At 37.7% G+C, this 25,636-nt stretch overlaps 1 protein-coding gene across 6 annotated transcripts in view; it reads left to right on the forward strand.

Annotated features, from left to right (window-relative positions):
- Positions 1 to 835: 835 nt before the first annotated feature.
- mon2 (MON2 homolog, regulator of endosome-to-Golgi trafficking) overlaps positions 836 to 25,636 on the forward strand; it is a 32,083-nt gene continuing 7,282 nt past the window's right edge. For 2 of the 6 annotated variants that reach the window (XM_041997867.1, XM_041997871.1), the window contains exons 1-23: positions 836 to 1,321; positions 10,972 to 11,035; positions 12,111 to 12,238; positions 15,417 to 15,548; positions 15,799 to 15,928; positions 16,111 to 16,208; positions 16,543 to 16,668; positions 16,804 to 16,998; positions 17,387 to 17,511; positions 17,779 to 17,918; positions 18,160 to 18,313; positions 18,451 to 18,641; positions 18,978 to 19,059; positions 19,294 to 19,475; positions 20,011 to 20,123; positions 21,777 to 21,881; positions 22,279 to 22,359; positions 22,477 to 22,550; positions 22,826 to 22,916; positions 23,009 to 23,110; positions 24,525 to 24,638; positions 25,076 to 25,251; positions 25,421 to 25,583. In XM_041997867.1, coding sequence (XP_041853801.1) covers positions 1,214 to 1,321; positions 10,972 to 11,035; positions 12,111 to 12,238; positions 15,417 to 15,548; positions 15,799 to 15,928; positions 16,111 to 16,208; positions 16,543 to 16,668; positions 16,804 to 16,998; positions 17,387 to 17,511; positions 17,779 to 17,918; positions 18,160 to 18,313; positions 18,451 to 18,641; positions 18,978 to 19,059; positions 19,294 to 19,475; positions 20,011 to 20,123; positions 21,777 to 21,881; positions 22,279 to 22,359; positions 22,477 to 22,550; positions 22,826 to 22,916; positions 23,009 to 23,110; positions 24,525 to 24,638; positions 25,076 to 25,251; positions 25,421 to 25,583 — 2,874 coding nt within the window. In that variant the 5' untranslated portion in view covers positions 836 to 1,213. The remainder of the gene's footprint in view (positions 1,322 to 10,971; positions 11,036 to 12,110; positions 12,239 to 15,416; positions 15,549 to 15,798; positions 15,929 to 16,110; positions 16,209 to 16,542; positions 16,669 to 16,803; positions 16,999 to 17,386; positions 17,512 to 17,778; positions 17,919 to 18,159; positions 18,314 to 18,450; positions 18,642 to 18,977; positions 19,060 to 19,293; positions 19,476 to 20,010; positions 20,124 to 21,776; positions 21,882 to 22,278; positions 22,360 to 22,476; positions 22,551 to 22,825; positions 22,917 to 23,008; positions 23,111 to 24,524; positions 24,639 to 25,075; positions 25,252 to 25,420; positions 25,584 to 25,636) is intronic. The other 4 variants (XM_041997868.1, XM_041997872.1, XM_041997870.1 and 1 more) reach the window with 3 other exon arrangements.

The following is a 25,636-nucleotide window of genomic DNA, read 5'->3' on the forward strand; positions in this document are numbered from 1 at the left end:
ATCATTTAGCCTCAGGCAATGGATGCTCCCATTTACAATGTCTGTATTTCTCATTGTCAAAAATAACCATAAAATGCCTCTAGTTTCCATAAATACAACACCTTCTTTCAGTATGCCATATATCATACCATATTACTACATATTTCTGAATGGACTCATATTTCAACTTATTTTCATGGTATTGTTAGTTATTATTCAAATATTCATATTACAATGTTTTGGATGTGTAATATTATTTTTATAATGGAGCAAAACTTAGATTTCTCACCAATATGTGGTAAAGCAGAGAATATAAGAGGAGACTTGGGAAGTAGTTCAGATGCTAGTAAATCAGAAGTAAGAATTAAAGTACAAACAGCAAAATTATACACAGTTAAATAATGGACCAACACAAGTTACATTATATCTTTCTTTAGGTATAAGTAGGCTACTGTTGTGGCACAAAAAAATGAGCATGTCAGCATATGTTAGAAAAGCTGATTCTTATTCAGAAAGTTACTGTTTTGAGCCAGTATGCCAATGTTAATGTCCTTTTAATTCTAATTAGGAAATAATTAAAGAAAAAGACTTACACTACAAAAATAAATTGTTTTTATTAATTACACATGTATAACATAAATACATCGAATATTTATAACTTTAACATAAAACATTAGAACCTATCTAAAAAGATTCAACCCAATAAAAAATAAGAAAACTTTCTGTTTGTCTTTTCTCCTGTAATTTCTCTCGGATTGGTATTCCAGCAGGGGTCGCTGCAGACTTTTTTTTTCTGACTATCCATCCAATCCACTGTTTACGGAAGTCCGAGTGACGTGTCATTGTCCACCAAAGCATTGTGGGAAGGCAAGTAGAGCTGACACGGCCGCTGGTAGCAGACAGCTCAATTTAGCTAATATCCTCGACTTGTGACCACTTTAAAGAAACATAAACTTTGAGTAATGATGCTATTCTGTGATGCTACGGTAAACGGGCTTTGAAAAGGGCGAACGTATGCCGGTGTCAACGCTGCTCTCCTGCGCACAGGCGCTTAAAGCAGAGAAGTGGGATACTGTGTCAATGGACCGATGCGTTTTTATTTTCTTGTCCAAGGGAGGCGAATAAAGTAGCAACGGATTATATCCTCGCGGTGAATGGTTGGGGGGGCGACTGCGCTCCCACATTCCTTTACGTCTGAAGTTTCTCAAGATTTCTGTCAAAGACGCTGTCAAAGATGTCGACCAGCAGCCCCGAAGCGGTGAAAAAATTGCTGGAGAACATGCAGACGGATCTGCGGTCTCTCTCCATGGAGTGCAAGAAGAAATTCCCTCCTGTCAAAGAGGTTAGCCGGCTAGTTAGCTTCATTGAGTCGTTACTTTTGTGTTTAGCACGTTGTCCTATTTGTGAATGTTGTGTCTTCTGGTTGGTAATGATATTGTTTCTTTTATTTGTTTGAACCCGTTTCCCAACCAACCGCCGGGCCTTTCTGTCATCCCTGCTGTGTACAATAAGTTGTCCTCAAACTGGTCGAGTAAATTAAAAGTTATGTCAGCTGCTGGGCCTTCGCCATACTGGTGGTTGAATTAAAGCTATGCACAGGTGTTTGCCATACCATGAAGTTTACATGATAAAACAGGAGTTTGACACGACGACATGCATCAACCTGCCTGCATTAAGCTGTTTCCGCGGCGGAGTAAATGCTTTGTTTGGCTGTGCTACAGAGTCACTTTGCAACCATTTATTTGTTAATGTGGCCGAAACAATGAGTGAAGGGAATATTGATACTACAACTGTGTTATAAAGGTTGTTGCTCAGGGCCGCTGCTAGCAAGTTGTGTATCTTAAACACAACTGCTTTGTGGTGCCCCCCATTTTCCCCCCCTTTTTTAATCTACTAAATTTTACAAACTATACAACAGTATATAAAATTATATATTCTGTGATGTTTATGGTAAAATATTTTACTTATTATTGTTATTATTTAATTTATAGTATTCGCCACTAAAATCAGCCATGTGACAGGCTTTTGTTATAGAGAATACACGTGACATCACTGTGGCTTTTCTGCAATTTTGGGGCACCTGGCTGCTTTTTATGTCTACACTTTCAGGTTTATCACTAGAAAACTGTGTTAAAACATGAGTAAAACACACTGCAAAGAAACGTCCTTACCGCGATAAATTCAAGAGAGGTGATGAGTTATTACGATGCAGAAATACTAATTATTAATAATCGTTACAGTCTGCTTAACAATGAATCAAGTTCAGGTTTAGAATCGTTGCCGCTGGTTTCAGTCTCAGATGTCAATGTTTACCCGGTGTTTGGTTCCTACACCTGTTCCTACACCTGTCATGAATTTAAAGACTACCGATCATTATATGTGCATACAACCATTTTAAAAAATGGGTAGATTAAAACCTGCATGTTTACAAACTCTAGGCTTCAACTACACCATCATACTGATCATGAATATATTAACATTTATTGTTCTGAAACTATGATTCTGAAATCAAATATTTTATCTGTTCAGACTTCATGGATTTGTTTCTGATAAATACATGTATTCTGGACATTATAAAAGGAAAATACATTAGTAAATATACAGGATTTATTATTTAATCCATCTTGTTTGAGCAAAAGATGCAATAAAAATATGAAAACAGTCAAAAATAGAAGAGGTATATTGATTTATTACAAGAACAATAAAATATACAAATAAAAACTTTATTGGATCTGATGGCAGATCTTCTCTACAACGTCTGAAAAGCGTGAAAAAGCATGTCATCCAGATCGGTACTGTATTTACAGTCACATACTTATTGCCTCTGTAGCCAGTAACCCTTTCTACATGAATTCTCAGGTGTACCACCTCACCTGTTCTCTGATCATCCTGTTCATGTCTGACACATTGTAAATGCAGCCATCTTTACTTCTGCTCACGTAAAGCCCAAATTGTCCTTATATCCAAACCAGCCAAAACCACATCTCCTGGAAAAGTTTCTGCAGAAGTCCACTGTTCTCTGGTATGTGTTTATTATTCACTGCACTGCACCAAGAGGGAAACAGAAGATGAAAATCGGCTGGTTAGTCTCCTTTTTGTGCGCTGATCACGAAGCTGCTGTTGCAGCTGAGTACACAACCGGGCGAAAAAAATAAGATGAAATACTCGTCAGAAATTTTGAATGAGGTGAAGATTAAAAAGAGGAGAGCCACTGCAGAACCAATGCAAACAGGCCGCGGGTACACCAAAAATGGCAAATTACTCCCACAATTCTGTGTGTTGTTGTTGTTTGTGCGCGTTCTCTACTTGATTACACAGCCAATATAACAGACACATTTAGAGGAAAAATTAGACTAAATGTAGAAAAATGGATGCATAGTTTAATGTTCTCTTAGTGCTCTTAAAGTAGAGTTCTAGACGTAGCCTAATATCAGTTAAATCAGTATCACAAAATCAAACCATGGAACTAAGATGAGAAGACAAAATCTTAATAAATTAACAGAGCTACTTTTGCATTAATAATGCCACCAAACATTAATTAGATAAATAAAATAAACCTAAAATTACCATAATAATAAAAAGAAAAGAAAGCACCTTTGTCAAATTTGAGTTTTAGGCAAAATCAAACACAACAGACCACCAGATGATTGGTGGTTTGGGACAGGCTCTAACCGTCTATGTTAACAATAGTCAATAATAAACCATCAATATATTAGTTTTGTATTGTTTATACGGGTGACATAGTTCATACTGTAACAGACTGACATATTACATGTAACTGTCATGTTAACATTGTTACTGTGCTCACAAAATCAGTTCAACTGAGAAAAATATTCTGCTGCTGTAGTCGTGACATTTACATTGTCATTGAACATATCAGAAGCTTTTATCAATGCCGTGAACAATGACGTGTCTTATTTAAAGCCTGTGATTGGTTTGAAGTTAAGGGGGCTGTCCTCTTCATGCGTGGTAAGAGGATGGTGTGAGTCGGTATGGGCTGATGTTACAGCCATTAACGGCTAATAGCGGAGCTTATTTGTTTGTTTTTTGGTATTGTTGTAACCAGAAATGATGTGATTATGATTATTAATAATCACGAACCCAATTTCTTTTATGCCCATGACTTTAAAGTTTATTTTTAAATAGTTTGATCCCCCATTTTTATACTGTATGATCTAGTTGACTGGATCTAACATTTTTTACTCAACCCCATTGTATGTATACCTCTGAAAAGTATACTAGACTATATCTCTTAGCTGCTTATGAGACTTTCAGTTGAAAAATATGAAAAAGAACTGAAAAAAAAACTCTGGAATTAGATGGCTTTTCCTTACACAACTGTTTCAGTTGGATTTCTTCAAATGTCTGGATCAGAGCATCCCTCTGCAAGCACAGCATCCTAGTTTGGTTAAGGTCAGAACTCACCATTTGTTTCTGTTACATTGAGAAAGGTGGATTCTCTCCTTGTCCCTTTTTTGTGTTGACGTCAACATTTAGTATATTTTCTCGTAAAAGGGATATCAAGGAGCAAGTGAAAGGAAATATTCAGGCCTGCAGAGAAGAGTATGAAACAGCAACTGTTATCAGCACGCACAGCTGCATGCTGTAAATGCTTGGTTGATGTAAATGCTGTGTTCCTTTTATGAGTTATTACTAAGTGGTAATCTCCCAAAGATCTCTGGTTTCAAGTTTTTGTTGTTGTTGTTTGCTGTATCACCCGATCCCTCCTAAGCCTCAGGTCATGGACTGTTGTCCTGGTGTTTTCCTGTAAACTTGATACAATAAGGAATTCATAATTCTCCCAGTGACCACATGCTAACTGTTTAAAATTATGCTTACATAAAATTCAAGTACCAGAGAAACAATCATTCAAGTTTAGCTAGTTTGTGTTGAATTTTTTTATCATATTGTATGTTATTGGATGCAGTCAAGAAAAGAGCAACACAGTGACGTGTGTCTGCCATCAGCCATCTTGCTAGCTAAAATAATCACCACTGGCTATTGAAAAGTCCATAAAGGTGTTCTAAAGAAGAACTGAGTGAGTCATAGAGATTTCCGTTGGTGTTTTGTTGGTTCTTCCTCACCTCATTCAGATTTGTTGCACTTTTTGTGGAATCTTTCCAAGATGGTCGGTCTGAAGACAAGTAGCAGCCACTCTGAGCTTCTTCCTTTTCACACAACTTGCTTTATTATTGTAGACTGATGAAGCTCGTGGTTGGTAGAAATGATCATCTGCTTTTCACTTTTTAAAATTTGATGTCTTTAATAAAAAAAAAAAAAAAAAAATCCCCTTTAAAAGTTCCCACGAAAGTTGTTGTGAAAGAGATGCGTTTCCAGTTAAGTTAAATGGTGTTAAACTGTAATTGTATTTTTGGTTAAAAATGCATTGTATTTGATTGTTGTATATTTGATCACTTTTTTTTTTATAGAAGACCTCTGTAAATCTGTTTCACAAGTTTGCCTCAAACAGCCAAGTGCGATTTCATAATGATCTGTTTTTATTTATTTATTTTACTCCTTGGGAATGACTTACAGCCCTGTTAGTGCCTGTTGAGTGACTTTGTTGTGTAGCAGTGTGACTTAGTTCAGAGAACAGAACAAGGAGTTTCATTGTTACACTGTTTGTTTGTCTGGATTCACACACAGAAAGACGACCAGTTCAGCTGTTTATAACGACCCTCTGCCTCAACTCTCTATTACCACCTCTGCTTTCAGCTGTCTGCAGGGCTGAGTCAGAGTTCATTTACATCTGGAGTATTTTATTATATTTTAAATGATGGTAAAAAATGCTAATGCATCAAAACATTGTACAGTTATGAAGCTGATGTTATACGATATTGGAGAAAACTCAACCTCCTTCCACTCTGTCACAGTTTAATTGTATTGAGTTTCCAGACTGTATGGACATATGATGGTATTCTGGTTTAACTTTTCAATGAAATTAACAACAGCAGGTGATTGCCAAATTTGTCTAAAAAGATGAAACTAGGTCAATTCGAGTTCTGTTACCTTAATCACCTTAATTCCTACTAACTAGCTCATTTGCTTGGGCATGCAAGGGTGGTTGCACAGGGTATTCAATGAAATACACTCTTGTAGCTGGGGTTTTTGTGGCCATAGAAATATATATATATATATATATAACCTTTGAAAAAGGCCACATTAAAATGAGAAAAAAGAAACGGCATACTCAGAGCTTCCAGGTTTCTTAATGCTTCTTTCACCACAGGTTCACTCCCTTGACTTAAGTGTTTGATGTTTCAAAATGATCTACGTGGCAGTCATGCTGGGCCATCAAAGCACACAGCTGATCTCACATCTATTGTCTGCTCACTGGCCTTGCTTGGGGCTCCTCTGGAGCATCTGGCTCAGATATTGATTTATTATTATCTAAGTTTGCTGATCCTTATGAGCATCCTTCCCTCAGGTACCAACACAGTGCAGACACCCCATTTGATGTCCAATGATAGAGTTGTGATTAGAACGTCCTTTACCAGTCTGAGCTGTCATGGTGAAATTGGTTGGGATCTTACTGTACAAATGAATAAGAGCAAATTCATACATGGCTATTTGAACATCCCATTGAGATCATCATACATTTCTGAAATAGTATTTTTCCCCAAGAGATAAGTGTGACAGAGGCCTCTAATTTCTGTTAACTATTTGTGTTTGTGTGAAGTTTGAAACAAGCCTACAGCAAATAATTTTGTTTAAGGTCATTCAAAGATTACAACATATCATTGTATCCATACCGCCAAGAAAAAGACATCTTTGTTTTCTTCCTCCAGCAAGTCTTCATCCCACTTCCTCCCTATTTCTCAATCTGTCTCCCACAAACACATTGCGCCACAGTGCGTGGATATGAGGGGCCCAAAAAGAAGTCCTAGTTTGGGTTTAGGTTTTTTTTCTTTTTTTTCTTCTGTTTTTAATAAGAAATTATAACATCACACTCTGAGCCAATATGTGAAACAATCATGTCTATACTGTAACAGAAACGTACAGTAATTCTGCGGTTGCTGACTCAGGTGCTTGTATCTCAGTTTATGTGAATAATTGCAGTGAGATGCTTCGCACAACCATTTGTTTGGCATTTTGTATGCTGTAAAGAAAGACATAAAACACAAAGCAACAAATATGGATCGTTTTGTGATCTCTCAATAAAACATGAAAACTGGATTGTATAAGCTCTATCCTCTATATGCTGTCAGTTCCAGAAAACTGCTGAGTTTTAGTGACTCACAGAGTCTCACTGTTGCTTTTGAAACATGAACTGGTTTGCAGACGTGGGTCAGTTCTGCTTTGAGCGTTTTCGCACTAACAAGGCTCTTAGGAAGAACCGAAAGTCTTTAATCCTTCCTGATTTCTTCTTTCTGGGTGTTATAATTGTAACATTCACTTTGTCTGGTCTGACATACTCTGTGCAGTGTTTCCTCACCGCCCTCTTTTTCTTTTAAGCTCAGCTATTTTGCACTTGAGATTTGCCAAACAGTATTATTTATTTACTGTGTACTATTAACAAAAATCCAAGTAAATATAATACCTTGTATTTGTTGTAATGTTATCTGTGGTTAAAAAAAAAATAAAACACGGGTAGTTGTACTATTATGTTTTAATTAAATTTATAAAGTCAATTCATGCATAAATATATTAGTAAAAGCTAGCAGGGAGAGCCAAATAACACTGCTTTTGTTTCAAAAACACGCTATACAGGCTTTTTAAATTTTGTTTTCTGTTTTGAGATCATCACCTTCAATTCCTGACTGTTTTCAGGGAGAAACGAATGCTTGACTTTCTGTCAGGATGTTTAAATACGACTTCTGTGAGGAAACAAGTGTGGAAAAAAAGTGTTGACGTGGAAACAGAAAGTTACTCAACATGAAGGAATCTTGTTCAAAACCATTAACATTTCACAAGCGAAGAAAAATTGAAATTGTTATAAAGACTGAGTACATAGTTTCACTGGATGTGAAGCATATTAAACTCAATTTGCTTTTAATTAGAAGCATCTGTTGGTTTAGTGTTTATTTGATTAACTCACATGCTACTCAGCAGCAAAAACAGAATTTTGAGTTGTTGCAGGACATAGATGACATTAAGATTAATTTTCAACAAACTATTATGTGTCCACTAATCATTAACCTTAAGAAAGCAACAGTTGCACATCAACTCTATGTGGCAACAGCATTTTTATTATTTCTTTTTTTTCATGAAAACATTTTTTTTCTCATGCCTCAAACACTAGAATTTCAGGTGTTTTAAATTAAATTAAATTATTAGACCAACTATTCAAAACAAAACCATCTGCTGTCTCAAATCACAAATAAATTGTCAGCAAATCCTCATATTTTCATTTTATATGCTGAACCATAGCAAGTACTCTGCATCTCTCCACAGAAAAACTCAGATTAAAAAATGCTGTTTACTTATTCTCTCAATTGGACAATTAGTTTAACAAATTATTCCAGACTGAAACTGTAAATTGGATGTTAATTTAAATGTCTAAATGCAAAGCCAGAGAAAGCAATGCTGAGGCTTCGGTTATAAAGTTGTTGTGTGTTTTTTGGGGGGTTAAAAAAAAAAAAAAAAAAAAAAAAAAGCCTATTTTTGGGTGCCTTCATTAAAAGAAAAAAAGAGAAAACAAAGCACAGCAATAACTCTGGCGCTGTGTTTAGGGCCCTTCTGGTGCAAAAATATCTCATTCAGTGAGCAGTTCTGTGGATTTCTACATCACACTCCCAGCTCAGAGTGAGAATATCTTTGTCGTCACACAATTTTAAGTTAAAATCTCACTGGATTCCTACTCGCCCTCTACTTATAAGATATGAGGTTGAAACCCATTTGTGCTTGCTTTATGCTGTTATCAGCTAATTCTCATCAGCAGTTGCGGGCTTAAGAAATGGCTCAGATGACTCTTTACTGGGTCTCTGTCTGACTGGGAAATCTGAAATCTGATAGTTGTTCTTTTAAAGAAAAATTCAATTCCAGCAAGAAAATTAAAATTCTGTTTGTCATTTGTCACTGAAAGCATCACTAGTGGTAATATTATCACTAAAATAAACTTGACTTTGCAGGGAAAATATCAAACGAACTTTTCATATAGAAGATCCATCATTAAAAATTAAAATGGAAACAGCAAGAATAAAAACAGTAATGCAAAATAAAGCTGCATCAAATAGTGATATAAGCCACCGTTCCTAATCTAAGACATTAAGAACTTAACAAAACAAGAATGGCACAACTGTGAAGCTCGGTGTTTGTAGAGCTGATCTGACAGTTTGGACTGGACTAGATACCTTGCAGCTGGTCATTATACTCTATATACTGTACATATACTCTGTATAGTGTACATATACTCTATATACTGTAGATATACTCTATATAGTGAGGTTTTAATAACCTGGGCCATTTCAACTCGCAATAAGATGTGTCTTAAAGAGTGATCAATACCTACTGTACTGGACCAAATTACAGATGAGGAGAATGGAGGTGTTTAAGAACAAAATCGCTAGTCTGTTATTCTCTATCTGTTCGGTTGATGGTAGTGTGAGCTCTATTGCTGTGTGTGCTAGTGTACGCTCCTTACTGAACTCTGTCATGCAGTGACGATGTGTTTAGGGTGTTTAGGGTCCCTCCACCTTTTAGCTTCTCCTGAAAAACATTTATATTGAAGCTGGTGTATCATCTTTGTGTTGTATTTGGTAGCTTCGTTGACCTGCAAAGACTTATAATTGTTTGAGGAAAGATTTTTTTTTTATTCATTTATTTATTTTCTTTGTAAAAGATGAACTTTTCAAGGAGTTGTCCATCCTACTAATCAGCGGTTGCTTGGTAACTGACAGACAGATTATGAATGGTTGCCCTGCACAGAGGCTTGACCTTGTGGTTGTTAAAATGTGAGGCAATATAATCATGTCGTGGTCAAATTTTGCAGACATAAAGGGCAGTTGCAATATCTTTCACTGTCAGGGCTGTCTACTCCAAAGTGGTGTAACTTGCTTCTAATTACTATGTGCCGTAACATTGTAAACACAGACCCTCTTCAGGTGGAGTTTTTTTTTTTTTTTTTTTTTTTTTTTTTGCTAATCTGTTGTGACAATTTATACTATATCAGAAGAGAAATTCTAATATTAATAAAATCTTATATTACCAATTTGAGCTCTGTGGATGTTATGCTGTCATATTTTTTGAGATGCTAGTCAGACCAAGCAGTCACCATATAAAAAATACATCAAAGTAATGTGAGAAACTTCAGTTGAGGATGTTGCAGCTACTAATAGTGAGATATATAAGCCACATTATGATTTTTCCTAAATAAAATAACAAACCTATTAAAAAAAGAATAAAAGAAAACTGCCACGCGGTGTTAAGTAAAAACGTAGAATATCCACATTTTGGTGAGATGATAAGCTTGTTTGTTGAACATGTGCACCTTTCTTTTGTAGGATTTTTGTCACACATAGTGCATTGCACACCATGTCTTCCAGACAGTTTATATAGTGGTGAAGGATGAGTAGGCTGAATTAGAGAGGGGAGCAGTGAATGCTTGTTGATAGAGGTGTAGAGACTGCATAAAGATAGCTCTTGAAGATGAAGACTTATGGAGGATTGTGACTTTTGCAGAATGATGAGAACAGCCTCAGTTTTGACTAATAAATGTGTTTTTCACACAAACTCTGTCTCTGTTTCAACCCTCCCCCTGCCTATCCCCTCTCAACATTCCTTTCTCCCCTGTTTTTCATTTTGTAGCATATCCCCCCAGCCAGGCATCTCACTGGGGAAATCACTGTGTACCAGCACATCCCCTCTCAAGTTAAAGACCATTCTTAGTGCATTTCCCATCCCTCCTTCTGTCCCTCTGCTGTCAGGCCTTGTGACCATCATTACAAAAAGTTATGTCTACCATCAGCAGTGCATCTGTGCTGCATCATCACTAAGGAGACATTTCAGACCAACCAGTAAGGTAAACATCTCCCCCTCTCTTTCCTCCTCTAGGCTGCAGAGTCTGGCATTGTGAAGATTAAGACCATTGCAGCCAGAAATACAGACATACTGGCAGGTGAGTGACGTGGTGTAGCGAGGTGAGGTGTGACCTACTTTCTACAATCTCAGAATGATAAATGGAGAGAATTTAGTTTATAGAGTTTATACAACTTATCGTTTTAAGATTATTTTACATGATCACTGTATTCTCTATAATAGCATTTATGATAATAAAGCAGCTTTTGGTCCACAGTACCCAGTGGTATGTGTCCAGAAAACACACACACACATATATATATATATATATATACTCACACATTGTGACGTTTGGTTGTGCGCACACAGTCCTGGATTCCACCAAGCCATTCTGTATGTCTTTTTTCTAATAAAAAGATTCTGCTTATTTAGTAAAAATTTTTATTAATGTTCAATTGTCCTATCACTTGGTACACTACAAAGCTTTTTGAAATGTGACTAATCATGAGTCGGAAATTGTTCCCGTGTGTTCTAGATAGACAAGTCCAGCTTTAGTGACATTTGCAGAGTTGACACATATTTCACATTTTCAGAGTTCCAGTAATGACTGTCCACATTCAGCTGCTTTCTGTGACTGTAATCTGTACAGCAGCGGTGAATTCACTGTTGAGAAGAGTTTACTCGGCTGTTTTTAAAATTGGATTTGATAACCATCCCTGCAGTTTAATGATACCTTGAAAAACAATGTGATGTGTACTCTATAGAAAACTTGAATATTGAGGTAGTAAATTTGCTGATAATTTGTAAAGGTTTACTTGGTGCTGAATAGACAACACTCAAGTGCCAATGACACATTTGCACATTTTTAAATGCCATTGCAACAAAATAAAATTATATTTAACCTTAAATTATTGTTTTTTTACAGTGTGATCTTTACTCTGCAGTTTTGGGCATACTTTCTTCTACAACAGTATTATATGTTGCTCTGATTGTAACCATTACAAATGCAGCAAAAAGAATGCTAGATTCTTGAAATGTTTTCTTTGAAAAACATATTGTACTCATTTTAAGGCAGTTTAAAGAATCCTGTGACAACATGCTTCATTCCCAACTATTACCTGTACACTATATTGTAATTGAAAGTTACCTATGACCCTTTTCTTTGTTTTTTGCAGCACTGAAGGAGAACAGCTCAGAGGTTGTACAGCCTTTTCTGATGGGTTGTGGCACCAAAGAGCCAAAGATCACTCAGCTGTGTCTAGCTGCCATTCAGAGACTTATGTCCCATGAAGTAGTATCGGAGGTGAGGACCGTGTGCTTGCCCTGTACACACATTCAGTACTCTGCAACTTACATTTAAACATAAAAAGATAAATAAGTGCATACATACAATACATGGAGCATAGTTAAAAGCTTTCTTGTTGCATTGAATTACCTCCATTTGTGTATGTGAGGTAATTCAATCTATGCATTACATAACAAAATGTTTTTGTTTTCCATTTTAACATTTTGTTTGTTGTTGAGCTTTTAATATTGTGCACTGTTAACTTGTGTTTTTTCTTCCTCATTTCTAATCAAGAAGTGCATATTAACTGTGTATTAGTGTTTCATATCCACATGTGCTGAACATACAGGCATAATTAATTATGTTTTCCATCTTATGCTCGTTTCAATATGTTAAGGGTGATTGATTGGGATCAATGCAATTTGTCAATAGATCCATCAGGCAATGTAAATTTTAGGATACTGAATCCATTCTTGTTGCCACCGGCTTCATCTAAAAACCACAAACCTCCCTTTCTCCTCTCCACTTTTTATTTTACTAAAATGGTTTACGCTTCTTAATTGAGGAAAACACTGGCTCAGAAAATACATGAACAGTTTTACATGAGCTGGATGTGCAGTGGAGTCGAACAACCCTGAGGAACTCAGTGAAATGAGGACTCCGTCTCAGGAAGTGGGTGACTTTAATTACTCCTTAAATGAAAATGTAGTTTAACGTAAGCTTATCTGATGTTAAAGTGGGTTTGAACCTTTAAATAATCCAACTGGAGTCAGATGTGATATGAGAGCTGTTTTCAAGCTGGTACCCTGGAGCTGCACAACTGCCTTGTTAATACAGCGTAAAAGACTGTTAGTAACCGATTGAGCTTTCTCGTGCTGTCTACGTTTTGATGTGAGGCGTTTATTTAATTAGGCTGAAATAGGTTTCAAAGCATCTTATGGTGGGAAAGACAAAGTGCTCTACACTACAGGGGGAGCGGGGGATCCATTCAAAAGTATGTCATAACAGCACTGCTTGGTGTAGATTACAGTATCTCCCCTACAAAATTTTAAAGCTGTGGCGGTACCAGTGGTCGAACGGTGGGGGTGGGGGGGGGGGGGGGGGGGGGGGGGTCGCCCAAAAACATATTCCACTGTAACTGATGTTTTATCATAAACAGGTCAATCATACCATATACTGTTTCTGAATATAACTCTTCCTGTAACTGATGCCAACGTTTTGTTTGTTTGTTAGTTTTGTTTTTCATTATTATTATTATTAACACAGACCAATCAAACAAACACCATAAACGACAACAAATTATGATTCAGCAAAGTGTACATCTATTAAGTTAAATGTGTCAGCAACTTATCAGCAGCTACCTTTCCTCTCTCTGGACTTAACACGTAACAAGCTCGTTAGACGCTCTAAAAGTTTACCTTACCTGTGGGCTTAACTAATGAAGTTTAATTAGGCCCCACCTCTTAGCCTGTTGCTGCACTGTGTATGCTGCGTTCACGTGCACAGCAGATGTCTGACAGATTATTAATGCCACTGATTAAAAGCTACCTAAGAACCCTTTGAAACTATGCAAACTTTTTTTTCTCATGTGGTCATTTTTTGCAATTTTCTCACCAAACATTTTAATATGAGGAAACCTTATTTTCAAGTAAGTCTTCAGTGGGAATGAGTTGGCTGTCTGAAGCTTGATGTGCAAGGTAGGACCAGTAACGTAAAAGTTGTAACTTATGTTCCAAGCATGTTGCTGTTGTTATTAAAGACATCAAGGACTTTATTGCCATATGTACATGCATGTGCAGTTTCAGGACAAAGCAATTCTTTGTGCAGAGCTAAAAGAGTAAGAGCTTGTAAACACAATAAATAGATTTAAAAAAAAAAAACAAGGAAAATAAGATAATCTGTGACTCAGTTGCAGATGAAAGCTTTGCAACTAATTTTGTGTATTTCCTCATTAGTCATGATGTAGAATTCTAAAGAAAATGCCTAAATATTTTGATAGCATTAGTCAATCAGAGCTTTAACCTCTGATTCACGGCCAGTGTAGCATGGTGGCAACAGTTTCAAATCTGGGATTATCCATAATTTAAGTCATTGTTTTATAATTAGTTAGAAACACATAATTGTGAAGTTTGCGTATTCCTGCAGTGTTGCTTTAATACAATCCCTAAACTTGCTCAGTTTGTCTTTGTATGGTATTAACATTTGTTTGACCTGAAACATTTTATATGTTTAAAGAAAAAAGAAAGAAAATCTTAGCAATGTATTTATTTTCCAAGCTCTCCTCTTGAATATTAGAGTTCCAAAGCTCAGGGCCACATGGGACAAAACCAAGCTAACTCATTTCATGTTTTTAGAGTTACACTTCAGAGAGTCACGATTGTTATTTTGATGTGTGGTGATTTGTTTCCTTGGAGAAAGTCTGTTCAAATGTCTTGACAAAAAAAATAACTATTAGGGTTGAAGAGACAGTGAATTACCTCTTAATGATGGCGCCTAGGAGGGCATCTGCAGAACCACAGCAACAAGACTGTCAACATTTTTAGATCCAGATGTCAAAAATGCATCTTATCAGGGGAGTAAAATGTGTCAGGAAACAAGGTGGGTGTTTGAATTATTCTGTGACATCCACCCTGTCTGTTTGCTGCGATGTAGCATAACAAAATCCTGAACAGAAATGGGCCAGGTTAAATCCTGAAGCTGAGAATTTAAAGCAGAAACCAACTATATCAGACTGAAAATTATGAAACAAAATGTCAAAAGAGACATTAATTATTGCAATCTGCTGTGAGTAAATCAAACAGTTGAGGGGAAAAATGACAAGATTTTCAATAGCTTGTTTCTTCATTTTACTTTTGGGTTTTTTAGATTTTGAGGTCAAAAGTTCCCATGCCAGTTTACATAAGAACTGCTCACAGAAAGTGCATTTAGAGCAGTCTATATTGAACAAGTTGAACCAATAAAAGTACACGCATTGTCACTTGATGTCAGCATCAACCTTTACCAGTGGCCAGACTCATTGCCATTGAACCGACACACCAGCTGGCACCAACATCTTTATTCACATCTGACTGAGGCCTAAACACAGTAACACAGTGGGAGCCCTCAATCATGGACACGCACAAACAGGTGCAGATGTATGCGCATTTTTAATCAAGTTTATTGCCTCTTCTAAGTGGGGGTTTTTGTGCACAAACAGGCAGCGGCTGGCAATATTATCAACATGTTGTGGCAGCTGATGGAAAACGGCTTGGAGGAGCTGAAACTGTTACAGACGGTCCTGGTCCTGCTCACCACCAACACAGTTGTTCACGATGAAGTACTGTCTAAGGTACAAGGCTAATGGAATAATATTATTGATTTTTTTTTCTTTTAAAAACTTCAGATATCCATAATTCTCACTTTCACCTCCTCAGTGAATCTTCATCTATTATTAAACTGTTGTAATTTATTTTTTCCAACATTTCAGATTTGTACTGTCCTACATTAAATTTATATTTACTGTGAACTGAATTTTATGCATATCCATACACATGTTTTGTATATTTGTATTAACCTATTTATATTTTGTTGTTGCACAGGCCATTGTATTGTGTTTCCGCCTCCACTTTACCAAGGACAATATCACCAACAACACGGCGGCTGCCACTGTCAGACAAGTCGTCACCGTGGTGTTTGAGAGGATGGTAGCAGAGGATGAACGTTTTAAAGGTTTGAGGACATGCACTGTTTAAGGAGGGAAAAAAGGAGAGTGCATACAGGCATGAACGTTTAGTTTCTTGCAAAGAAAAAAGTGAAGTTTGGAATGTATTTGGAACTGTAACATCAGAAATCCTCTACTATTAAGTTTTCACTGCATTGCTAAATGTATTTGGGTTCTGTTTAACCTAAAGGTATTGTGGAGCAGCAGCCTCCTGTTCAGGGAAACACCAACCGGCGGTCTGTTAGTACTCTGAGACCCAGCGCCAAGGATGCATACATGCTGTTTCAGGTATGTCCACCAGGGGGCAGAATCCCTCCATTCAGTTATTTGCCTCCATCCATAAAGCCTGAGTAAAAACTTTGGACTAAGTTGGTTTTATAACATTACCTATGAACTTATCATTATTTCAGCTTCACAACCTAAATTTATAAGATTAGAATACTGCAAAAAGTTATTCAGTGGTTCTCGTCTTCAAGTCCCCTGTTGTTGTTCAAACACATTGCAGTATTGTGTGATGATCTTTATCCTCCCAGCAAAGCTCACTGAATGCACTATTTCAGCCTCTGTGATGTGCGCAGGACACAACAATTTATTGTTCTGAGTGTTGTGCGTCTTGCTGCAGGACTTGTGCCAGTTGGTGAACGCCGATGCCCCCTACTGGCTGGTGGGGATGACAGAGATGACCCGGACATTTGGGCTTGAGTTGCTAGAGTCAGTTCTCAATGATTTCCCAGGTGTATTCCTGCAGGTACACACATTCTTACTGTATAATAGTTGATGCTAAAGGTTCTGTTGTGCCCCTCAGTCCTGTGGCAGTGTATCTTGGTGTTACTACACTTGATTTTGCTCTTAATTCTTTTGTTTCTCTCCATTTGCCATCCAGCACCAGGAGTTCAGTTTCCTGCTGAAAGAAAGGGTGTGTCCCCTTGTCATTAAGCTCTTCTCGCCCAACATCAAGTTCCGGCAGGGCAGCAGTAGCGCTGCCTCACCAGCACCCGTAGAGAAACCTTACTTTCCCATCTGCATGAGGTTACTGCGAGTGGTTTCAGTCCTCATTAAGCACTTCTACACTTTATTGGTAAGGAGCCAATCTGGAGTTGTGGTTGACTGGCCAAACTGCTGCATGATAGATTATTTATGCCTAAGAGATTTTCTTAAGCACAGGACTGATGTATTTTATTGATCCAATCTTATTAGCATAGGATTAAAGTAGAAACAGTTGTGTCCTTGTTGTTCATTAGACACTTTAATGAGCTAAGCTGAATTTTAGTAATTCAGCATCACAGCTGTTTTTATTTAGTAATGCTCTGTCAGTTTTGAAGACGGAAATCTGTCAAATTTCCTGGGAACATCAAGAAGCACCCACACATTCTCTGAGGCACCAGCTTCCTCAAAGCCAAAAGGGTTTTTGGCATTTTAGCTGATATATATTTTAAATGACAATCTGATGTGTATTTATTTTACAGGTGACAGAGTGCGAGATCTTCTTGTCTCTGTTGGTGAAGTTTCTGGATGGGGAAAAGCCTCAGTGGCTCAGAGCAGTGGCTGTAGAGTCAGTCCATAGGTTGTGTGTGCAGCCTCATTTATTATGGTATGTACCATCATGATGTTTTTAATCTTATAGCTCACACAAGTTAGATGCAGTGTGACACAATCTTTCTGGTTTGCAATTTTGCAAGATATTTAGTTAGTATCGCTAATGGATTGCTAGCATCCAGGATGCACAGATTCATTAAATTAAAGCAGAAAAATCTGCAACAATATTTACCATAAATATATAACTTGGTAATATTCTGTCACTCATTAGACTGGTTCCTTGTTGCATGTGACTGATAAAGTGTTGTTTTTCCATCTTCAGTTCATTCTGCCAGTCGTACGACATGAAGCAACACTCCACAAAAGTATTCAGAGACATTGTCAACGCGCTGGGATCCTTCATTCAGTCACTCTTTATTGTCCCCAATGCGGGCAATGCTGCAGCTGTCACTGCACCTGCTGGTCAGTTTACATATATATAATTTTCTCTTAAGAGTTAAGAATGATCACTGTTATTGTAAATTAATAAAAAAAAATGTGTCCAAATGCAACTAGAATTTCAGTTTTTGGGAAAATGACAAGCATTTTGAAGATGATCTGTTTTAACAGGGAAAACTCCTCAAAATTGAATCAGTCCATTAATGTCCCTCAAAAATACATATTTTTCCTTTATTTGCTTTTATATCCTACACTTCCTATCTAGGTGGGTCAGGTTCAGGGGCTCAGGGCACAGCACAGGGTGGCCCAGGGACTGGAGGGGGCAGCGGCCCTTTGACCACCCAAGCTGCTTTTGAATATCGTGGTACCTGGATCCCACTTATGACTGTTAGTGTTCAGGGCAGCGCCAAAGCTACATAGTAAGAACTTTTACTACACACACACACTTTGTTTTGTTTTGTGTCTCACAAATGTAACATTGTGAAACTTGTAACTTGACTTGTTATTAAATGTTTGAAGGGAAAGCAGTGTTATTTGTTCTGGTTTCTTTCCCCAGTTTAGAGATGCTGGATAAGGTTGAGCCACCATCCATCCCAGAGGGCTACGCCATGTCAGTGGCCTTCAGCGCGCTCCTCGACCTGGTGAGGGGCATCACCTCCATGATTGAAAGAGAGCTTGCCATGGAGGACGAAGCCGCGGCCGAGTTTAGGGAAGCTCACCCTGAGCACGAGTGGAAGCCACAGCCTGGTACGAAAAGAGGGGAAAATGTCATGAGAAACACAAGTTTGCCAAGATAATTCAGTCAAATGTAAATTCCAAATCATCCATGGTTGAATATAAACAGAAAAATTTAATCAGAAGAGGCGGAGCAAACTGACATTAATCTTCTTTGGGGTGAATATTTGGCTCTGCTCTGGTACTCAAACAATTATTTTTAGTCTTTTTCTTCACTAAGATTCAGGTCAATTTATCAAGCTTTATGTCATTCAATTTCATACAAGATAGGTCAAATATTTCCTAAAGCAAAATGAAGTGTTGTAACTACAGGAAAAAACTCTTTAATTGTTTGTTTCTTTGTGTCAGAAGCCCACTTGGTGTGGGAAGAGATGGTCAGTGCCTGCTGGTGTGGTCTCCTGGCTGCCCTGTCTCTGCTTTTGGATGCCAGGTAAAATTCTCCTTCTCTCTGTTATCAACAGCTCTGTCCCATGCAGAACCGCACCTAACAGAGAAGCTTAGATTGAATATTTTATTAGAACATATTGTTAAAATACAGTTAATTCACATGTAATCTAAAGATTCTGCCCCAGTATGAATGTGTGACACGTTTGATTTCTTTTTCCTTTATATATTAAAAGATTTTCTAATCTAATCATTTTCCTGTCTTTCCTTTCCTCTTCAGCACGGATGAGACAGCCACAGAGAACATCCTAAAAGCCGAACTGACTATGGCGTCTCTGTGTGGTCGTCTTGGGATGGTGACGCCTCGTGACGCCTTCATCACAGCCATCTGCAAGGCCTCTCTGCCACCACATTATGCCCTAACTGTCCTCAGCAGCAGCACTGCCAACCTCTCCAGTAAAGGTAGGAGCTGTTAAAAGTCTAAGCTGAACCTCACAAGTTGTGTTGGATCATTTTTGATGTATGAGTGTGTCGCCCACATGTATAATCATCATTACACATGCAGGGATATGGGTAAAAACACCTGGTTGATTTATCTCAACAACCCTGAGGATGGCCTCTGTGGTTATGTCATATAAATGAGCACTTCTGATCTCTTATAGTTTGATGTGCTTAACATGGTAATTGTTCGCATGCTCTCTGTCCCTGTTTCCCTGCTCCTATTGTATTCACCTGTAAGTGTTGAGTGTGGCTTCTAATTAGAAACACAGAGGAGACTGTGTCTTGGGACTTCAGACAAACACACAGCGGCTCTTAAACAAGCTCAGACATTCTCTATTCTTGGAGAGCAGACAAATTGGGTCTCGACTCGTGTCGGATGTTTGCCTTAGAGTTAATTAGGAAAGCTTTTCTTGCATGTCATAAGCCTGTAACAAAACCTGTTTGTGGGTATTACCAAGCCTCAGCAAAAGATTTAACTACTGTGTGCTCTCCTCAGCCTACTCCATCCAGGGCCAGAGTGTGCAGATTATCAGCCCATCCAGTGAATCTCATCAGCAGGTGGTGGCTGTAGGGCAGCCTCTCACTGCCCAGCCCCAGGGCACTGTGGTGGTAAGGATCCAAACACAATTTATGATGTTTGAAATTCTGATTCATGATGCGGTTTTCTCGAAGCAAAACTCACAAGCATTTGGTAATCAATAGAAAATTATACTGTCTTCCAGAAAGGAGAGAAAAAGTTGCAAAAAGAATGAGTAACTATTTGCAAGAATTGGCACTGTCCCTCATTAAAGAGGTCATCATGATCTCAGAAGTCGAGTCCAGTACACACCTCAGTCCCAGCCTCAGGACCACTTGATTGAAATTAAGACAGGGTCTGAAAAAGGTTGGCCCCGGAGTCAATTTCCCAAAGAAAAAAGAAAATATCTGGAGCTTATTTCAGTATTTACTTATAATGTAGTAGATACTGAAAATATCAGTCCCACCTGAATTTCTCTTAAGCAGATACAGTCATACTGCCAGACAGGGCTCGAAATGCCACGTGCATGTGCAAGTTTGTGCACGTAAAATCGGAGCAGCTCACCTAATTTTTGGCAGCACGTGCAAGTATGGAAAAGGCTGGTAACTTGCCAATTTACTGATTCTGTTGCTATATTTAGCGAGTATACAGACCCCTCTAGTGACCTTTTTTTCATTAGTTACTAGCAACAAATTTAAGGATGTTTTTGCTTCTGGCTGCAGTCAGAGCGGGAGATTTCTACCTCTAAGATATTAAGTTTTAAAAAGTTGTAAAATAACTTTTGTACAGGCTAAACACGATGGACTTGTTACTGATCAGATGTCACTTTATCTCCTGCTTGCGTCATAACAGGAATTTTAAGAAAAATGTTGAATTGTAGATTAACTGGATATTTACACAAGTTTGAGGTCTTTATTTTTCTCTTGAAGCATCACATCTTCTCTCACACTGTAGAGGATCTGAGATCATAATCCTGAAAAATGCTTTTGGTCTGTTTCTGCAAGGGAACACCTGATGGCTGAAACTCACCATCAGATGTTGTTCCTTCAGTGTTTAGAAGGAAGGCAGCTTCACACATCTTTGACATTCATCCTGCTGACTTATTTTCATTTCATTTTCATCCCTCTTTATCATAGATATTTGATTTGATTACATAAATATTTAAATTGAGATTGAGAAAAAATAACGGCTCCCTGTAAGATATAAATAACGCTGTCAAAGAGCAAAGTTTTTCACTTTTGTTCATGTAGAGGTACTTTTGATACAAAAGCTTTTAATAAACCAGTTTTGAATCATCATTGAATTTTGTTTGTAATAATGTAATCATTCATCCCTTTTCGAAACCGCTTATTCCAGTTCAGGGTTGTGGTGAAGCTGGAGCCTCTCCCAGCAATTAGCAAGCAAGCAGCAGGGTACACCCTGGACGGGTGGACAGTCCATCGCTGGGCCAACAATGTTATTAGCTGTAATTAAAAAATAAATTTAAGGTTTCACTTGTTTTGGTTATGCAGCAAAATTATTTTTGGTGATTCTTTTTTCTTCTTTTTTTGCCATTTGATGCACCTTTGCATAAAATGTATTTCAAGCCCTGCTCCCAGGTAAAATAAATATTAATAAAAATGAAAATTTTAGGTCTTTTGCACCACTTTACCCATCATGTTTGGTTGTGTAGATGTGTATATGCTAAATACTTGCTAGTCTATGCATGGAAGGTTTCTCTAAATAAGTGTTTGTTCCTTTCTCAGCTGACTGCCAAGAACATCCAATGTATGCAAACCCTGCTGAACCTGGCCCATTGCCACGGTGCCGTGCTGGGCACCTCCTGGCAGCTGGTACTGGCTACACTCCAGGTACTACAGCCACCTAGTAAAACACATTTGTTTGTAAGCATGAATAAATAACATCATTAGGCAAACATTTATTACATGTTTTCATGTGTAAAAGCTTACATGCTCATCTGTCAAAGACTATGGAACAGATTTGTTTTTAAATTTGAGATTTGAAACATTTCAGATTTGATATATTTGACATTTTGTTTGTTTTTATGTTTTTGTTATTTGGTGCAGAAGAATCATACCAGTGTTAGTTTTAGAATTTCAATATATTTATTCATGAATGTAAGTATAATCCAGGCTGGATGAAAGCAGAATGTAAGCCCCTGTTTTTCTTCCCTATCTTGATGTTGCTTTAGTACCCCACCTCCTCTCTTTTCTCTCTCTCCCTTAATTTGTCATTTTTCACCCCCAGCATTTAGTTTGGATCCTGGGGCTTAAACCAGGGGTGGGTGGTGCTCTGAAACCTGGCCGAGCAGTGGAGGGACCCAGCACGGTGAGGGGTTATAGTTTAGTTTTATTCTAATGCATATTAATGTAATATATATAACATATATTTAATTTCTGTTTTCTTTAAACATGACTATTGTTTTTGTGTGTCTGACCCATACAGGTGCTGACCACAGCAGTGATGACGGACCTGCCCATAATCTCCAACATCCTCTCCAGACTATTTGAGAGCTCTCAGTAAGGATCAGTTCTTCACCATTTATCCAATCCAACAATAACCGAGCTAGTTTCAATGTTCATCAGCAGTGCAGCGTTAGCCCCTTTTGCTACACTTTTCGTTTTCATTAATAACCATCAACTGGAGACTGAAACCATTCTGTGCTGGTTTTGAGGCTTGTTCCTGGTGTTGAGCTGTTATTGTGGATTATCCAAACAACACAGAAATTGCTGTTTGTGTTTTGTTTTTTAGGTTTAAGTAAAATAAACATTATTTTGTTGTCGTTGTTCTTTAGGTACCTGGATGATGTGTCTCTGCATCATTTGATCAATGCACTCTGTTCCCTCTCCCTGGAGGCCATGGAAATGGCTTATGGAAATAACAAGGTTACATGTTTCTTCATTACTTTTTTTTGTTTGATTAAAGAGTCAGAAACTTGGAAGTCACCAACAGTTTTTGTTTATTGTTTGGCTTTCAGGAGCCCTCTCTATTTGCCGTTGCTAAGCTGCTGGAAACTGGTCTAGTCAATATGGATCGAATAGAGATCCTTTGGAGACCGTTGACAGGCCACTTGTTGGAGGTAACTTCTTACAGCAAAAGCTCTCAAACTGTGCTATAATTTATACAGTGACTACTCTATTGAAAAGCAGAAGAAAAATAAAGATGAATCTCTAAATTAAAGATGGTACAAAATTGTCAACAAAATTGTACTTGTATTGTAAACATGCTTTTGTCCCTCTTCTATCACATTTCAGATTAATATAGTTCTACTATAAAAAAAAAATGTTTCTGATATTTAATGTTTTTTAAACAATCATATTCCTAAAGCTAAAAAGTTTGACAGCATGTGGTTTTTTATTTACTTTACTTTATTTACTTTGTATTAGTTATTAATGAAAGGCTGAAACTGCAGCAGCAGGTGCATTTGCTCTCCATTGCAGCTGAGTCCTGCATTTGAAGTTGTGTGTTCCCCGCTTATACCATAAAAAGCTTGTGGAGTGATGGGGAGAATTAAAAATGGGCTCAATTTTAATCAGAATCCAAACTGACACAGTGCAAGCAACATCCAGGCAGACAGATGGTGCCAGGACTGGGATTACCTCTGGTAGAAGGCACAGAAATACCTGCCTTGAAAGCTCAGTCACCAGTGAGGTTTCAGCAAGGTTTAAATAACCTCGAACTACATTCACAATATCTTTTACAAAATAAGTCTTTTGAAGGGCCAGACATCATATATACAGCACATTCATAAGAAGATTCACCTTTTATGTCTCTAATAGTATGTGTTTGAAGTGTTTCTTCACTTTTTCTTTATCTCTCCTTTTTTATTGCACACCTGTTTGTTTTGCAGAAGGTAAGTTCAGATTCTGTCCTCCATAAACATCAGCTTCCTCATCTCTTCCTCCTCAATCCAGTCTCTTCCTCTCTCCCTCGCAGTCTGACATGAATATTTTGCATTGTCAAATGTGTCCACAGTGTGTTTGCTTTGCTCTCAGTGTTTTGATTTTTTCATTATTGTGAGCAGTTTTTCAATGTTTAGCCCTGATTTGTCACAAAAGCAAAATCTGAAGCTGCACCTGCTTTGATAAAATGCTAAATATGTTCAAATATTTTATTTCATTGCTTTTGTATTTTAAAGAAAATTTAGTGCCATCATGTCCTTTACAATGTCTCTATACAAATGTTGTTTGCAATTAAAATGTGAAAATTTAAGTGGATACAAAAGGATTCACATGGATCTTCTGAGCTCTGGAGCAAAATGTCTTTGGACTCAGATTTCTAAAGTTTGATGCTACAGAAACTGAAACAAGTTTGTTTGGTTTTTCTTCCCTTTAAATTACACAGTAATTTTCTGTGCTTACCCTGACCAGTCCATGTGCATCCACACTTCCAATTCTGTACTATACAGTTTCTCTTCCACTATGATAAATGGAAAACACTACATCTGTATCAAATCTGGCGTTGCACACATGTATCTGCATTGGTGTTTTCTGAAGGTCTGCCAGCACCCAAACTCCAGAATGAGAGAGTGGGGGGCTGAAGCATTGACGGCGCTGATCAAAGCTGGGCTTGCCTACAAACATGACCCTCCACTGGCCCAAAATCAGGTTGGTATGACCAGAAACCCAAAAGGTTGTAGCTTTGGAACACTGTCACTTTCTACTACAGATAGAGGGAACTGCACTGGGCTTATCTAAATGAGGGAAGAGGAGCCATGTGCAATATTTATGTGAGGCTTCACAGCTTTTCTAAAAGTGTTTCAATTTTTTTTCTTTTTTTTTTTTTAACATTATACTTCTAATTTACTTTAAATGTCTTCTTTAAAAAAAAATAAAGACAGGAATTAAGTTTTTGTTTTTTGGGTTTTTTTTTTTTTTTGTAAGAAATTTTGTCCATTCTGAATTTAATAAGTAAAATTAAGATGAAAGTTATACATTTTGAAAACTGTGTCCAGTTCATTTTTACAGTAGCATCATTTGAATAAATATCTTTGAGATAATTGCCCATTAACAAATCTGTCTTGCTTCCTCTTCTATTCCCCAAGCGGTTGCAGCTTCTGTTGCTGAACCCCCTGAAGGAGTTGTCCAACGTGCTGCACGCTGACATTCGGCAGAAGCAGCTAGAGTGTGTCCTGCAGATCCTGCAGAGTCAGGGCGATAGCCTGGGGCCTGGCTGGCCCCTTGTTCTGGGTGTTATAGGAGCCATCCGCAATGATCAAGGGTAAAAAAAAAAAACAAAAAAAAACAAATTAATCTTAATGTGAACCATGATTTTTATATACCAAATATTTTACTTATATAAAACCTTCATTAAATTCTTTCATAGCCACTTATAACTGTAAATATTTGTAAACTGAATTTAAGTGTTCTTTGTTTCCGTTCCTCCTCAGTGAGTCATTGATCCGAACAGCCTTTCAGTGCCTGCAGTTGGTGGTGACGGACTTCCTCCCCACCATGCCTTGCACGTGCCTCCAGATTGTCGTGGATGTAGCCGGCAGCTTTGGCCTTCAGAACCAGGAGCTCAACATCAGCCTCACGTCCATTGGCTTGCTGGTGAGATAACTCGTCACAGGCTGACCACAGGCAAAAGTCCTGCAAGTGGTGAA

This window comes from Melanotaenia boesemani, chromosome 10 (assembly GCF_017639745.1).
Source record: "Melanotaenia boesemani isolate fMelBoe1 chromosome 10, fMelBoe1.pri, whole genome shotgun sequence".
Taxonomy (NCBI): domain Eukaryota; kingdom Metazoa; phylum Chordata; class Actinopteri; order Atheriniformes; family Melanotaeniidae; genus Melanotaenia; species Melanotaenia boesemani.